The 18,033-nt window shown below is 36.8% G+C and overlaps 1 protein-coding gene across 2 annotated transcripts; it reads left to right on the top strand.

Annotated features, from left to right (window-relative positions):
- The first annotated feature begins 1,158 nt into the window (after positions 1–1,158).
- LOC113727172 (protein transport protein SEC31 homolog B) lies at positions 1,159–16,977 on the top strand. 2 transcript variants are annotated; one of them, XM_027251183.2, is made up of 22 exons: positions 1,159–1,748; positions 2,704–2,776; positions 2,914–3,036; positions 4,108–4,204; positions 4,288–4,324; positions 4,447–4,552; positions 4,634–4,691; positions 6,887–6,984; positions 7,110–7,229; positions 8,232–8,274; positions 8,952–9,061; positions 9,150–9,277; positions 9,388–9,943; positions 10,067–10,159; positions 10,713–10,898; positions 11,009–11,222; positions 12,232–12,323; positions 12,415–12,603; positions 13,952–14,077; positions 14,157–14,409; positions 16,179–16,417; positions 16,512–16,977. In XM_027251183.2, exons 1-22 carry the CDS (start codon positions 1,432–1,434, stop codon positions 16,599–16,601), a joined length of 3,348 nt encoding a protein of 1,115 aa, XP_027106984.2. In that variant the 5' UTR covers positions 1,159–1,431; the 3' UTR covers positions 16,602–16,977. The 2 variants fall into 2 exon arrangements, with proteins under 2 accessions (XP_027106984.2, XP_071931789.1); XM_072075688.1 differs by lacking the exon at positions 13,952–14,077 and having other exon boundaries at positions 1,224–1,748; positions 16,512–16,943.
- Positions 16,978–18,033: the final 1,056 nt, after the last annotated feature.

The following is an 18,033-nucleotide window of genomic DNA, read 5'->3' on the forward strand; positions in this document are numbered from 1 at the left end:
GATAAAGATGTCTTATTGCACATTATTTTTATTGACTCACTATGTAACTTATGATTTTTTTATTAAAATTACATGATAAAATCATCATATTTCAGTTCCTATACTACAAAATATTAAACAATAATTATTAATTATCTTGAATCACAAGCACCAAATTCCCGCACGTCGCGCGGGCTGTCCCTCCCTAGTTTGGTAAATATAAATGGCAATGAATGATTAAAGGTCATTCATGCCTTGTACTCCTGCTACTAAATGATAGGGGCTATAGCTACAATTGATCCATTACAAAAAGTCAATAACTAATGGCATTATGACAGTTGTATTATATAATTTAGAATAAATCCTGTATATACTAATAATGTGTATAGTATTATGGATACATGAATGCTACATAAGTGAAATTTATGTTTGAAGCGTAGCATTCATCTAAGCATAGCACTGTATACGCGATAAAGGTAGAAGACTAATCGTATAATTTATGTACTAACATGATAAATGTCAACTTCAAAACCACAAATACGAACCTGAAACTATAACTTGCACAAGCGAACATTAATGTCTTTCTATGTTGCATTAATTCCGTACACTGCATGACGCAATTGCCATCAGTAATTGCAGAGAGCCCTTCATGCGCAATAATGCCATGCGAGGAGGAGTCAAGAAAATTGAGGTGAATATTCTGGGGTTCTGATAAAATTTTTGCAATTTACAAGATTTGCTTGTAATTTGATAAGTTAATTCCAAGAATCTGTTTGGATTGGCCATTTTTTCAAAAAATAAAATTTTCAAATATAATACTATAATAATTAAAAAAAATATTTTATCCATATAATATATCAAATATTTTAAAAAATTTTGATAATAAAAATTTTTCATATATATCATTATAATAAAATTTTTCAAAAACATAAAAAAAAAATGTTAATCTAAACGGAGCGGAGCAGGCAGCATAATTAGTTCAAAATACAATATGACTATGCGCATAACTCACACCGTTCAAAAATTCTCTCTCATTTTTTCCTTTTGGGCTTAACACCACTTCTCTGGTGGCTCAGCCTTGGCACGGCGCCCATACTCAGGTAATTAGAGGTCGCAGAGGGGCATTTCCGTCCTCCAGCTAAATTGATATACAAGTGTCTACGTGGCAAACCCTCGTTGGATAACATGACTAATCACTCAAATTAGTTCCCAAATTCTCAATCTTCCAGTTCTAGAGAAAAATTCGAGTAATAGAAAGATAAAAAAGAAAGAACAATAGAGCGAAAAATCAGGCACTACTCTCACTCGCTGCATCTCTTTCTTCTTCCCCTCTCGATCTGTTCTTCTTCTCGGTTTTCTCTCTCACACAGTCACACAGTGGGTTTCGGAACCCTAACCCTAGATCGTTGGATTTGATAGGGACATAGAGATTTAGATTTGTAATTGGGGGTGATGGCGTCTATAAAAGTGGTGAACAGATCGGCCTGCGCGGCGTTCGCTCCGGAGGGGCCGTATTTGGCAGCCGGGACGATGGCGGGGGCGGTGGATCTGCAATTCAGCTCGTTGGCGAATCTTGATATCTTCGAGCTGGATTTTGCGTCGGATGATCGGCAATTAGTCTTAACTGGCTCCGCTCCGAGCACGGAGCGGTTCAATCGGTTGTCTTGGGGGAAAGGGCCGTCGGATTCTGAGGAATTTTCGCTCGGACTTATCGCGGGTGGACTTGTCGATGGGAACATTGGACTGTGGAATCCAAAGCGTCTGATCTCGTAATTCGATCTGAATCCCATTTCTTTTATAATTTGATGAATTGACGAAAAAGCTTGATTTTTCATCCGTGTGTTGCTTGAAATATGCTTTCTTTGATGGTTGTTTGTTGTGCAATTAGTGCATTCTTGAATTTGAGGATCGGAAGGCTACGGATTTATAGTGATGCAAGTGATCTTTGATTGGATTGCCACATAAGCACCTCCTGGATGGAAAAAAATTCCAGTGAATTTAATAACTGTCATTAAACGTTGATTTTTATAATTGAATCTGTTTCTTGACGTGCTTTTGATTCATAATGTGCAGTTCTAGAAATCTGGAATTAGAAAATGGTTGTGGTTTGGGGTGAATGCTTGTCTTTTTACAGTACGTAGTTTTTTTGGGAAACCAGGATACCAACCGGGGTTTGAAGGATCAATTTTGAAGTGGATGAATCTATTTGGCTCAGTTTACTCTAATTATTGGGAAATTAATTTGGCTGTTAGGTAAGCTACGGTTGGTTGATATTCAGTTGATGGCATAAGTTTTCCTAATGCTTAATCAATCCAGGTAATTGAGATTTGGGAATGGAAAATTGCATTTTGACCTTTTATTGAAAAAGGGGAAGAAGTTTTCACTTAAAGCAAATTTTATGCAAGGGCATCTTGGCAGATTAGATTGGTAATTGAAACAAATGAATATGAGGGCAGTTAAATCCTTGCTTCATAGACTGTGATTTGACTGTTATCTCGAAACTTTGGGGTTAACAATATCAACATTGCTTGTGAAGACGTAAAAGTAGAAAAACATTGGTTGCGAAGATGTAAAAAATGAAAAACATTGGTTCTGAAGATATTGCAGTATCTGATCTATCTGAATTTTAACTCTGTTCATCCGCTTCTCTCTTCTTGTGCTTTTTTTTTTTTATTGGTATAAAGCGATATAGCCAATCCTCACTCAGTCTATGGATCTTTTCAGTGCTCAATCAGGTAATAGAAGCTCCGAGGCAATTGGTGCTTTTCTTTGCCATCTTTCAAGGCATAGAGGGCCTGTAAGTGAGCTAATCTGCTTTTTTAGTGCTCCTTTTTCATTGTTTTCTTTGTTCTGTGAGGAGAGGTAGGGCTGTTAATTTTTTCTTTACAATCAGAGAATGCATGATGCGAGCCCTTTGAACCTTCTAATTTTCAGGTTCGAGGACTGGAATTCAGTACTCATACTCCAAATCTGATTGCTTCTGGAGCTGATGAAGGTGATGTTTGTATATGGGATGTTATTAACCCAACCGAACCCACTCATTTTCCTCCTCTCAGGGTATAGCCTTTTACTATATTTGCTCTTTGTAGAATGGCTCTTCTACTTTTGCTTGTATCTCAACTTTTGATGGATCATAATTTTGTCAAAAAGATAATTGAAACTGTTGCCAGAATATTTTCTGCCTCTTCCTGAAATGTCTGAACAAATATTCAAGAACAATTAACTCTAAGAGAATAACCTGAGTAGTAGAAGTTGTTGAAGTACTATTACTAATTGGTTACTGTCACAATGCTGCCAATCCTTCTGCAAAATTTGTTCTGGGTACATCAGTTCCTCGCATGGAATTGCAGTTTCTATGGAGATTTGATTTAATTGTAAAAATATCATCATGCAGCTTTTAGACTACATTTTCCTTTTTTTTTATGCAATTTTATTTGCTGACAGTGGGAAAGTGTGAAATCTAATGCTTGCCTGTATTTTAATGAGGTCATACTGTTTGGACCAAGTAGCGGGAGTTTATGCATTCTAGATAGATGATTTTCACCATTTGTTTTAAATGTTAGGCAGTTACTTTGGTAGAGATTGTTGGGCCACTAATTGGCTTTGGAATTTTTTGGAGATGTATTTTACTAAATGAAATACATGTTCCTGGATTAAGTGTGACAGAACCATTAACTACCTGTGTCTTCTTAATCCAGTGATCAGTGTATCAGCTTTCTTATATGTTATTATCAAATTGATGTGTGGTTAGTTATAATGAACAACCTCATAATAATTAAGGCGATTGACTTGTGGATTTCCATGGTTTATGTATGTTCAAAGAAGTGATAGTTTGGGATGTGGGTTTAATTATTCAAAATCCTTATTTACAACTAAGACAACTGGATGATGGATTTCATGGTTTGTGTTAAATTTAAGGGTGTGCTAAATTATGTTTATTTCCTAGTGAGAAGGTACCATACTTACCTCTAGCATTAAAAGTACTGCAATTGAGTCAGTATTTTCTGCACTTGGCTGAAAATTTCTGTTGTTTTGCTTTGATCACTAAGTTTTCTTGGATTCTCTTGCTTGCTTCGATGTGTAAGTTTTCTTAAGGTATTTCACTTAGTTTTCTAGAACCTTTTGCAGGGTAGCTCGTCTGCCACTCAAGGTGAAATATCGTTTTTATCATGGAACTGCATAACTTCACACATATTGGCCTCAACTTCATACAATGGCACAACTGGTGAGAAATGGCTACTTTTAGTGAAATGTTTGCTGCTTACCCGTTAGTTGTAACTTGGACTTTGAAATTTTCTGTAATTTCAGTGGTTTGGGATCTGCGGAGGCAAAAGCCAGTGCTAAGGTAAAGCTCTATGCCTTTGATGAGAAAAGCATTTGTATCATTGGTGTTGTCTGCTGATATGGTGTAACCATCTCTATTGGCCTTTATCATTGATGAGCTCACATATAGTTGGCAACTTGCAGTTTCGCTGATTCAGCTAGGAGACGATGCTCTGTTTTGCAGTGGAATCCTGATGCTGCAACTCAACTAATTGTTGCTTCGGATGAAGATAGTTCACCATCTCTGAGGGTAATACATATGCACGGTGGCTTTTTCTTTAAGTCATTAAATACAATACTTTAAGTCGAACTCATTGATATGTTGGTTCAGCTCTGGGATCTGCGGAATGTAATGTCTCCCAACAAAGAATTGGTGGGGCACACAAAAGGTATTTCAGTTTATCTTTAATCGACTTGTTTCCGTTTAGTTGCTTTATGATAGTGGTTTATAGCTGGACTTCCTTGTGTTCTTTTCAGCTGTGTATCTAATTCTGTAGGAAAATGGTCTTTAATATTGATTTTATCCTCTCTTGAGCCCTTACAATAATCATCATGTTTTTAACTCCAACATAATCACAATCTAATTCAGTTTAGCCGGAATTGTAGAGGTTCTTCATAAACCATTGATTTTCATGCATCATTATCAGTGCATGGATGGATCTGTCTCAATGGTAAGAGTTTTCCTGTCTTGCATGCACAGGATAACTTAGAGTAAATCAGAACAAGTGGCGGATGGCCAGTCTCTAATCTGCTATACTTGTTCAATTAGTTTGTCACTGAGGTCTTGATTCAGGTTTCATGTCTGGATATGGTTTGTTTGGTATTTGCGGGTTCTTCCAGTTATATAGAACATCTATTGAAGCTATTTGCAAAACTTGTTATTTATGATTTTGTTGCAAAACTATGTGTTTTACTCATTCACCTGATCGAATTTTTACTTGAATCAAAATTTGGTTAAATCAAAATTTGGTTATCTTCTGTTCCTTTTTTGGTTCTATAAATCAAGTTGCTGGACCTAATTGTTTATCTCTACTGTATATTGAGAGGGATAGCTGTTTTTCTGTCACTTTATAATATTATTTTTGCCCTGCCAATTAAATTCCTTTACCAATACCCACGTGTATTACTACTACAATTGATCAACTCCCAAGGCAAAACCCCAAACTATCAAATATATGCATCTCTCTCCACAACAAGTCCATAAATTAGTGCCCTTAAAGGGGATTTATTATAAGATGTCTTTCTCTGCTTTTTTATTTTTGTAGTTGAGGAATCTTGAACTTAATCATGTACCAAATAACTATCTTGGGTTCAATCCACAAGTTGGCAAGTCCCTGATATAGTTCACACTTATTTATTTGTCAAATTTTCTACATATTTTAGTTATCCACATGTGAAATCAATTAATTTTTTTTTTATTCATGAATATACATAAAAAATTTCTTCTACAATTCTCTCTTTTATTAGCAATGGGTGTGCCTTAATTACTAGATGTAATTGCATCTTCCAAATGTGCGTGTGTGAGAGAGAGAGAGGGGGGGGGGCAGAGAGAGAGGGGGGAAGGGAGGAAAAGGAAAGATAAACCAATGTGAATCTATTGAATGTCTAATTCTGGATTCGCCACTAGATGCAATTTGTTCAGTGGAGCAGAATGAACATTAAATGTCCTGGTTTATTGAAGCTGTTCTTGGTTGGTCACTTTGGCAATTGATCCAATACGAAAATGGAATTTGCAAAAGGCATAACACAATGAAAAGCCTAGCACAGAGTACAGCTCATCATGGTTTGGCCTAGAGGCATAGGGCCTTTGCTGACTGTGGGTTAGTCCCAGGTCATTTTTCAATTTGTGTTGTTGGGAGTCACTGGATTACCTTGTGTTGGATGTATTGAGCACAGCCAGTTCATCTCCCGTCATTTTGGTGTAGAGGTAGGTCTGAAAGATGCCTTTGCCTTGTCTGGGGCATTAGAGAATTCAGAAAAGCTCATGTTAGTACATATTAATGCAAGTGTCAACGCGATTTGGGTGCTTTTAGCGAGATGGAATGGATTTAGTTAACTAACTGATGTATTGGAACTTTTAATAGAGCTGCCTCATATTTGCTTTCTGGTGAGTCTTGTTAGCAGAAAGCCTACACAAGTCTACAAATAGCAGGTTCTGGTGTTCGTTTCTGGTCTATATGGCCATTCCCTAGTAGTTAAACAGATTTGTCATAATAAGATTGGGCGTCTTAGTAGATATTTGTCTTTGAAATCTAAGCGAATAATTTGGACCTGATACTGTAGACTGAAAAGAATAGTAAATGAATTCTAATTCGCAAAAATGGATGTTGGATGTCTGTACCTGGCATTCACTTTAAAGCTAGGAGATGGCGGAGGGAGTAGGATGTATGAAAGTAGCACCTTGGTTAGTGGTACTTCTATATTGCTTGTGGGAGATAAACAGAACTGCAGATCAAAATTTTGTCTGCGAATTGCTGGTGCTTGTATTTCAGTTTTGTTTTTCTTTACATGTTTGTCTGATGAGAATTTAGGCTTAATGAAGTCTTTGAGATTCAGTTCTCCATGTTTTGTCTCTTACATTCAGGTGTGATTGCAATGTCTTGGTGTCCCATTGATAGTTCTTATGTGCTTACCTGTGCCAAAGATAACCGCACTATCTGCTGGGACGTTGGATCTGGAGAGGTAAACAAGCAAGTTGATGCCTTTTTTTTTACGCCCTCCATGTCTTCCTCTGGGTGTGTCTCCGTGTTGGTTAAGGCATCTGCAATACGTACTGTATAATTTAAGTGTCCTTCAATGTTATGCAGATCATTTCTGAGTTGCCAGCTGGAACAAATTGGAATTTTGACGTACACTGGTATCCTAGGATACCAGGGGTTATATCAGCATCTTCTTTTGATGGAAAGATTGGGATTTATAACGTAGAGGTTAGTATCTTTGATTTTCTTAATGATTGTTATGTTTGCTGCCGGTTTTCTATGGCATTGTCTTATCCAATTGTATTTGGATCTGTGGAGGATAAAATGTCCATTTGTTTCTGTTTTTCTCCTTATCCTTTGAGACATAACTTGGATCACCCGTTGAGACATAACTTTGAAGGAGGCTGTACCTAAATGCTAGAGGTTTTTGAGTTGTTATGCGATTATGTAGTTACATTGTGATAGTAAATCGTGATTCTTGTTATGTACTCTTTTTAGTGGTTTTCCAATGAAGTATTTCTTTGTTGGTACTTGTTGAAATAACTTGCATCATACATTCAAGCTCCATGTTTCCTTGATTGTGGTAAATTAAGGTATCTTACACAAGTATATGTTACAAAATGATTGTGGTCCTTATCTGTGATGGAGGTGATTGTGTGGAAATTGTAGATTCAAAGGATCCTTATACCGCTCTTGTTTATAAATTTTATGATAATCAATTAGGGTGGACATATCCTGATTACTAAAAGGACACTATTTACTTAGTGGTGTTCATGTTTTCCATGACATTTTAGTGTCCTATTTGCATTTAGAGTGAAGAAATACTCTTTTGGGTGGCTCAATGCACCTTTAAGTAAAGGTGTGATCAGGTATCGATCTTTTCTTTTTCCCTTTATGATATGTTGGACACAACATGCACACGTAAAGTATGGTGCCCTTTTATGCATATGGATGTATGTAAATGCATGCATATCTTGAAAAAGCATGTAAGCTTGTATCAGCATGGTTAGTTTCAACTGATGCCTTCTTTTTTTTGATAGTCATATTATGGCTTTGGCTAGGATGTTGGGTACAATTGCAATAGGAATGTGAAGCAGTAAAATAGGAATTTTGCTTTTCCAAACAAGAGACATCTGGTTTTCAATAGTAGTATCGAGATCTGCCTGATAGACCATCATATCATACCTTATATAATGGATTGCTTCTAAGGTTTTATGCCTCATTTTGCAGGGCTGTGGCCGATATGGGACTGGGGAAGGTGATTTGAGCACAGGTATGATTTCCACTGGATAATATGATTTCACCTATTTTTGCCTTTGATATAAATATTGAATACTATCTTTCTTGCTTGTGGACAAGATATGTGGTAGCAGGAATTCATTGTCCTCTTGGACCAATATATTATGCTATTATAAGAAAATAAGTTGGAATTTTCCTTTCCATTGTGATCCATTGTTTTTTATTGACTTTGCTGAAGCATTCTGATTGTAATTTGAGTAAATCATCTTTAACAGCTACAGAAAGTAATTTTGAAGGGTTTGATGTGTCTCTGAATTTTTGACTTGTTGAGATGTTTCACTTGTGATTTTTTGCTTCCGAGAATGGTGGGGTACATTCTGTATGATTTCACTTCTGGTATTTGGAACTGGTTGCATAGGTGTTGGTAGCTTGAAATACTATTAGGATTGTGACAAGTACTTCTGAAAACCAGTGTGTAATAACAAGCATGGGAAAGGACCATGGTTAAATTTCAGTCCCAACCGCCTTTCAATACTACACATCATGTGTCTAGTGGCACGCAAATTTTGCTTGTGCGTTATTTCATGTGGCCATCTATTCCCATTTTGTGTCCATCCCTAGCTCTGACTGAAGTGCTGTTTTGCTCCATTATCCTATTTATTTGACTGTACTTTTGGGCTGATTATCTTGTATTTGATTTATCTTCTTCAGCACCTTTAAAGGCACCAAAATGGTACAAGCGTAAAGCCGGAGTTTCATTTGGATTTGGTGGCAAGCTTGTTTCATTTAACTCTACCGAGGCTCCAGCTGGATCGTCAGAGGCATGCTCAGTGCCTCTATGCAGATCAATTTAGCTAATTCACTCACCTTGAAAAAATGTAAAATATGATGCTTGCGTGTGAATTGCAGGTTTATGTGCACAGCTTGGTCACGGAGCATAGTTTGGCAACCCGTTCTTCTGAATTTCAAGCTGCCATACAAAATGGGGAGAGGTCTTCTTTGAGGCTTTTGTGTGAAAAGAAATTTCAAGAATCAGAGTAGGTTTTTTTTTTTTTTTTTAAAGGCTTGTTGAAGGAAAATACTACTATTATGATTGTAGCTGTAATCTGAGTTACTGACTTTAATTTTGCTTTGCTTCTTTGGCCAGATCTGAGGATGAGAAAGAAATATGGGGTTTCTTAAAGGTTATGTTTGAAGATGATGGGACAGCACGATCAAATTTGCTGTCCCACCTTGGTTTCAGTCCCCCTTCTGAGGAAACAGACGCAGTTGAGAATCATATTTCTGAGCAGGTGAATGCTCTCGATCTCAATGAGAGTGGAAAAGATAAGGATGGATTTACTACAACTAAGGAAACTGTCATGTATGCCAATGATAATGGGGAGGATTTCTTTAACAATCTTCCAAGTCCCAGAGCTGATACACCAGTTTCTACTTCCGAGAGCAAATTTATAGGTGGTGATTCTGTGCCTGTTGAGGAAGGATCTCAACAAGAAACGGAACAGGAGGATATTGATGACTCATCATTTGATGATGCTGTTCAACGTGCTTTGGTTGTTGGCGATTACAAAGGGGCAGTTGCACAATGCATATCTGCAAGTAAAATGGCAGATGCATTGGTTATTGCTCATGCAGGTGGTTCTGCATTGTGGGAGAGTACTCGCAATAAATATCTTAAAACAAGCCATTCTCCTTACCTGAAGGTAATCATAGTAGATTTTATTTGGGTTGGCAAAGTTTGATTGTTATTAGTTTCATCAGTGGCAATTGTCTTCATTGTATTATTGCACAGATTTTACATTATATGGTTTGCTGATATGTCACAGGTTGTTGCCGCGATGGTCACTAAGGACCTCACGAGCCTTGTGAGTACGAGGCCTTTGAAATCCTGGAAAGAAACAATTGCTCTTCTCTGCAGTGTAAGTTTCTAGTTTGGAGAATTTTTGCCTATTTTTGCTGCTGTTGTCCTACTGACAATTAATATCATGTTCAATTATGTGTACAATTTACATAAGTTTGACATGTTGCTTTGCACTTTCACGGCCAAATTGTTGTTCTAGTGTTAGTCATTTTTAACGAGTGATGATTTATCATTTAATACCTATTAATTGTGAATGAGCTTGAATCCCTCCGGTTTGCTGCTGCATGTCTATTGCCATCCCTTTCTGGAGATCCTTGGAGTACTTTCAAACACCCCAAACAACACCCACCCACCCACCCCCCCCCCCCAAAAAAAAAAAACCCAACCCACCCAAAAAAAAAAATCAACTAAAATTTACAGTTCTGTTATGTAGCACTTCATTTACTTGGAAGGCTCCAATCAGAAAACCTGAAAATTTGGGCTATTGATTTTTTAACTTTGTCTCACTTGATCAAAGGGGGGAAATGTAGAATTTGTGAGGTTTTATAGGGCCTGTGGTGCACTTCTCCTTCCTTTTACTGTGGATTTACTGTATTTTTGGTGGATTGCAGTTTGCACAGCCAGACGAGTGGACGTTTCTATGTGATACACTAGCTTCCAGACTTATGGCTGCTGGTTATACGCTTCCCGCAACACTGTGTTTTATATGTGCTGGAAATATTGACAAAACAGTTGAAATTTGGTCGAGAATTCTGGCTAACGAGCATGATGGAAAATCCTATGTTGAGCTTCTTCAGGTTCTTTGCTCTCTTTTGATGCTCATTAAGTTTTTCGCTTTTTGCTTTTTTTTTTTTTTTTTTTTTTTGAGCAAGAAGACTAATTTCTGCCTTTGGATTTTTATTAAAAGGATTTGATGGAAAAGACGGTTGTCCTGGCTTTGGCAACTGGGCAGAAGCAATTTAGTGCTTCTATCTACAAGCTTATTGAAAAGTATGCTGAAATATTGGCTAGTCAAGGCCTTTTAAGTACAGCAATGGAGTACTTAAAGCTCCTTGGCACTGAGGAATTGTCTCCAGAGCTTAAAGTGCTACAAGATCGTATTGCATTATCCATTGAACCAGGTTTGTCATAGTTTAGATGTATTTTACATGTTACATACTGACATTGAGTTGGATGTTCAAAATTTTTTCTTCTAGTCATCACACTTTTTATGGGGGATTCTGTTTCTTGCCCTCAATGTGTGCTTAAATAATAGGACTACATTCTTTGCTGAGCAAATTCTGCTCCGATGCGTTGACTGATTTTTAAATGCTTTAGAGTTCGTAAGGCGACAACCCTTTTTCATCCAAGGGCTTATTAAGTTTGAGCTCTTGGCAAACATTTCTTCTAGTGTATGAGTTGTTCTTCGAACATGTTGTATACATAATTAGGTTGTTAGCGTTTTACCGGGAGATGGATTTGCCAAGCCTCTCCATCTCTCTCATTCTCTGGAGGCTGTTCAACGTTGTTCTGGACTTGATAGATCAATAATGTAACTAATAACGTTTCTTGAAGAGAAATCTGACTTTGAAACATGTTATTGACTCAATACTTTTTCCCTTCATCTGTCGATTGGCTTGGGGATAAATCATCTGACAGTAAAATATGGTAATAGCTAAATGAAAGAACTAGTTTGGTAGGCCTCTAGATTTAAGTTTGAATTTATTATTTTCTGTTATCCTGCAATTGAAGTCTTTTGCCTCCCTAAGCTAGGTTCATGTCATGGACAGGTCTCACTCAACTGACTACTGTTTTCTAGAGTGCTCGAAGTGATTGTTATGAACAAGTGACACATGACATGTTCTTTATGAACTGAATTCAGACCGCATACAATGGAACCCTTATAGCTAGTATGAAGTTTGGGAAAAAATGAACTACGATCTTGATCAAACACAGATTTTGAATACTTCCTGTACAACAATTATTTAGTTTTTCCGAGTAAGGCTGGCATCAATTTCTCAATTAGATTATATCAATGTCTAATTGCTATAGGAAAAGAGAATTCTTGTTATTTGCAAATGAAATAAAAACAATGGTTTTGTTTCTTTTTTTGCTACCAGAAACTTGATATTGATCCTCTGGACTTGACAGATAAAGATGTACAACAGCCTGAACCTGGACCCGTTCATGGATTTGATCAACCAAGTTATGGTGGTGTTGATGCATCTCGCAGTTTTTATCCGGTACTCTTTCCATTGTTTCTCAGAGTGAACTGCTTGTGTGGTTTTTTTGGATATTCTGGCTATATCTGATCACTGTCCGTTTCCTGCTTAGGAGCCAACTCCACCACAGCTTCAGGCTAGTGTTCCTAGCAGTCCATATGCTGACAACAACTATCCACAGCCACTTGCTTCATCATTTTCAAGGGGTTACTCTCCAGCTCCCACATATCAGACCACTCACCAGCCCAGCATCCAGCAGCCCAACATGTTTATGCCATCTCAGGTTGCGCAACCTTCCCAGGTATATGCACAAAGTTGAGTTAAATTCACTTCTATGTTTTGTGATGTTGAGAGATTATGTTATTGGCCTGCATGTATGATTTGAAAGTTGGTGTAAGCTTGGGCTGCTGTCTTCGTCGAGTTGGGTATCTCCTATATTTGGCTCAAACTGAAGTTTACTGTGTCGAACTCAAATTTGAGCTCGAGCTTGTCTTGATTTTTTGGCAAGAAGTTTGATTAAAAATCCTAATACAGTTAAATATGTACCAAAAAAGGTATTAGAATTTTGCAACTTTTCACAAAACTAACATCAAGCAATCATTATATTACAAAAATTCATTGGAAAGAGAGTAAAAATGTTGAAAACTAAAATTGCTGATCTGACCAAGTCTTGAGGTGGGGTGCTGTTGTACCAAAGTATCGGCAAGACTGAGTGATGAAGAGTAGAAGCGAGATGGCTGATAGCTGTTGGTTGCTGTCTGCCGCTGAATTTGTACACAGAGAAACTAAAAAAAAAACAATAAAGGGGAAGATAAAGGCAAGGAGGGAGAAGAAGATGATGTTACTTTCAGACTGGGAGAATGAAGACTAATTGGGTTTTGCCTTGTGGAAGACGTGACATGCAGAGGGAATGGAGTAATATTTAGTGCTATTCTTCATGAATAGTTTTTGACTTTCTAGAATGGTGACTGGATTTTAGAGGTATCAAGGATTGTTTTGGGAAGGAAAAAAACATAACGCAACCTTTTTATTTTATTTTAATTTTTTATCTTTTGGTCTTAAATATGTTATTTAAAGCTCGGTTAAATTGCAAGATGAGTATGACTAATTGAAGTCAATGCTTAATCGAAGTTTGTGAACTTGACTCTGCCTAATTGAAGCTGTGTCTTTCTCCAAGCTAGCTGTTCACAAGCAGCTGACATCCATTGCAGCCCTCGCATTAACAGCCTGAAAGTGAATGAGGAATTTTTACTGCTGTAACTAATATCATACAACATCCTTGCCTGCTTCTATTTCTAAAGTTGGACTGTATTGATGGGCAAGGCTGTAGTCTTATTGAATCTGGTAGTCTTGGTACAAAATTAGTTAGTTGGATATGGATGGTTATTGCAACACTATCCTTCTGTGATTGTGACATCTATCTATCTTATTTTAGATGATTGCATTGCAGAAATTGCTGAAAATTCTTCCTTTCACTGTTACTAGGGTGCATAAAATTGAAACAATGTTGTAGATATCATTTCCCCTATCACCATCAAAATGTTAATATGAAGTTGAAAAAGTCACACTTGATATTATGAGATTATTGGGCTTTTAAAATCTGATAGTAGATTATAGTTCTGATATCCTGTTGTTTTTGTTCCTTTTAGGGTAACTTTGCTCCACCACCTGTTAATACTCAGCCACCCTTGAGACCTTTTGTTCCTTCTGACACCCCTATGTTGAGAAATGTGGAGAAGTATCAGCAGCCAACGCTGGGTTCCCAATTATATCCTGTATGTTTTTTGACAATAATAAACAGAATATACTGATTTTGGTTATAAGCTAAAAACTTTCCTTGCATATTTGTTTCAGGGGCCTGCTAACCCTAATTATCAGGTTGGTCCCCAGATGGTTCGTCCACCTCCAGTACAGAAGATGCCTCAGGTTGTGGCTCCTAGCCCAGCATCCAGAGGATTTGTGCCAATTAGTAATTCAGGAATTCAAAGACCTGGAATGAATCAAATACAGCCTCCTAGCCCTAACCAGGCAGCTCCAGTTCAAACACCAGTAACCCCTGCTGGACCCCCACCCACAGTCCAGACAGCTGATACTTCTAACGTACCTGGTATGCTTTTTTCTGCTTTGCATTTTTCCCTTTTGAAGATTGTATTATTATTGCATGAATGGAGTCTGCTTGGCCCATTAGTTTCCTTGTTAATTGCATTGCTTGCAGATCTGCCAAAGTTTTGTTGGTATTACTTGCCCGCATTTGGCAAATGATTCGATGGATTCTCGAATAATCTCAGTGGAATGACATTTGGAAGCCATTGTTTTTGGTCCTATTCCTATTGAGAGTGGGGAACCTTTAATTAGTTAGACTGGATTTGACAGTAACCTGGAAACTGGCATGACCCCTGGCAAAGATGACTTGATGGAGTTCTAAATTTGAGATTAATAGTTTCCTTTTAGATCCTCCTAAAGAGGCGTAATTGGAAGCCTGTTCTGTTTTTGAAATCTAGAATACTACCTGAGCTTTGTGTTTTTATGTGGTTGTATCAGGACCTTCCTCCGATTGTTACAAACCTGCTTCTGGGTTTTCCTTCCCTTGAATTTCTTGAAAGATATGTTAACAGAGATACAAAATAAGTAATCCATTCTACTGTAGCAAACATGATCATCAGCACTAACATTCGCATTCTGGCTTGCCAAACCCTTGATTTGCTTTCTCACTTGTCTGCAATGTATGGTTGTGAATCCTTGGACTATGATGAACAGGAGATTGATTTATGTCTGGATTAAGTGCAAAGTGAGAAAAGATGCAGCTTAAGTGATGCTGTGCATTGTCCAAATTCCTTGTGGACTCAAATTGTTGATGAAATCATTTCTGGTGCAAATTTAAACTGCAAGTGTGACCGGAAACGGGCTCTAGTTGTCCAAGAAATTTTTTGTTTTGGTTCTCTTGTGAGTGCCACCTTTTTTTAGTGATTTAATTGCAAATTCCCTGTTGGAAGGTTAGCTAAGCTTCAAGGGCAGATGAAATTGGACTGTTGACTGTTTGAGTTTGAGGCAAATCTCTCTTGATTGACTAAATCTAATAAACATGCACATCAAGTTGAAATTTAATTCCTCTAATTTGAATATCTGCAAGTGTGTAGCCGGATTTCCTGGGTCCATCTTCTGAATAGGGTAAAACATGAAAGTCAGTGCCTGATTTATGCAAGTTTCTCATGTTTTGTTTAACTTCATACTGCACAATAATGAAGGAATTATGTATATGTAGAGAAGGTAGGGAGTAATTTTTCCTGTATCTAGGATGTAAAGAGCTACTGCCAAAGGGAATATGTTCGCAGTTAGATTATGGACGAAATGTACTATTTGTTATTACATATATGCTTAATTTTTAAGCCATATGGCTACTTTCTACAACTTTTTTTGCATTATGTAATTCATCTATTTTGGAGATCATTTTTGCCATTGAGTAGAGAATTTTCTGAATTACCTAACTCCCAGGATCCATGCTATAGGCCATTATTTTATTTCAGTCAGTAACATAACGTCATTCTTCACTGGAAATTGTGGAATTAATGAATTCAGTTATTCCAGCTACCATTATTAGGAACATTAAGAGAGGCCTGTGAAAGTATCCTTTGTCTTTTAATTTGGTGCTTGGAAAAGAAAACTATGTTAAGTTTAATCCTTTACTCCTGTCCTCATGTCCAACCAAAAAGTTCTGTTTTTCCGTGTAGTGACTTTTTGGTGGTTGCATAGAAGCTTATGTTTAATATTTATTTTTTCCTCCAACTCTTTTCTTTAGTTGTTTTCTATCTTTCTTGTTGAGATATGGTGAATCCCTTCCACTGTAATACTTGAGCTGTTTTATGTTCGCTGTTGCAGCTCAACAGAAGCCTGTGATCGCAACTTTGACTAGACTGTTTAACGAGACATCAGAAGCTTTAGGAGGGTCACGGGCTACTGCAGGCAAGAGGAGGGAAATTGAGGATAATTCGAGGAAGTTGGGTGCCTTATTTATGAAACTAAATAGTGGTGATATATCAAAAAATGCCGCTGAGAAGCTTATTCAGCTGTGTCAGGCACTGGACAATGGTGATTTCAGTACTGCCCTTCAAATTCAGGTACCTGTCAGAAGAAATTTGTGATTGATTTCTCCGTTAAAGCTCTAGGTTGATATGGATTTTCAATGTGCTATGTATTTTTGTGCCTCGACAGGTACAGCTTACGACAAGTGATTGGGACGAATGCAACTTCTGGCTAGCAACACTGAAACGTATGTTAAAAACAAGGCAGAACTTTAGATAAACTACTACTACGGGCATTAGTTAGAACGAGGCTTGCTTCCTTCAAAGTTTGGGATCATCCAATGTGTACACAAGGCTGGCATCTTAGATTGTGATGGTGTCAGGGTTTTGGTTCATTCTTATCTCTGTTTATCCGAAACATCTGACTTCAAATTTCTTGCTATTCTTGAAAGCAGTTAGAGATGATAGTTCCCAGGATAGCAGTGGATTTGGTTGATTGTTTTTCCATTTATATGAGATATATGTTAGTTTTGATGTAGATCTGGCTTTCGTCAAATGTGCTTGAGCTGTAATTTTTCCCCAAGTCAATATTCTCAAAGAGCAATGAATGATTGGCATCTAAGATTTTGCCTCGTGGTTTTGTAGGAGGCGGTTAATTTGTACGCTCACCAATGTTTTCAAGCTTAATAAGTAAAACCTTTTTTCTTGGTTGATGCCGCGAATGTAAATTTACTACTAATCTTGGTTATTTGTTGATGGATGCTGGGCTTGCTTTTGGTAGGTCATGAACTCTGCATTCCTTCAGTTTCTAGTAATTTAGGCACCATTAAGGTTTGAGCCTTTTATAAGTATGATTATACATATTTTATATGTATAATAATATCTATAATTTATGGTTATACATATTATGACCTAAAATGTTAACAATTTATATCTAGTGATTTATAATTACAAAATATATTTTGTGTATAATTATACATTTAATTATGAGTTTGGACCAAGTTCCATTTGAACCTGAAGCTCATATAATGTGAGTGGAATTGGAATCTTTTGTGTTTGAAGCTTGAAAGGCCTAAACACAAAAATCTATAATAATTTGTGAGTCGAACTTGAGTTTGTGTGAGTGGAATTGGAATCTTTTTGTGTTTGAAGCTTGAAAGGCCTAAACACAAAAATCTATAATAATTTGTGAGTCGAACTTGAGTTTGTCAAAATCTGACTTAGAAAGTCCAATTGGCATCCTTACAAAAAACATCAATTTTTAATGAATTGGTTGGATCATTCCCAACTCTAGTTGAACCCAAAATATTTTCAAAGTTGGTCAATTAACCTTATTAAATTACATGCCCCATTTAATAATAGCCAATTAGAATGCATGATTTTCTCTACTACTTAGGCAACAACATTTAATGCTCTGTCCCACTTATCTCTCCCTCACAATTACTTTTTTTTGGGTCTGATAATGTATTCTATAGTAAAACCTTTATAAATTAATAAGTGCGGGCCATGCAAATTCTATTAATTAATTGATAAATTAATAATATACTAATTTATGGAGTGCGCTTATAATTTAAAGAAACACTCATTTAATCAATTAAAGTTTTATTTTATCTTATAAAAATATGAATTATTATATTAATAAAAGAAAACTAAAAGTCTAAGGAATATAAACTGATCCACATCGACTTTATTTGCAAATAAAATGTAATTCT

Source organism: Coffea arabica, chromosome 2c (assembly GCF_036785885.1).
Source record: "Coffea arabica cultivar ET-39 chromosome 2c, Coffea Arabica ET-39 HiFi, whole genome shotgun sequence".
NCBI lineage: Eukaryota > Viridiplantae > Streptophyta > Magnoliopsida > Gentianales > Rubiaceae > Coffea > Coffea arabica.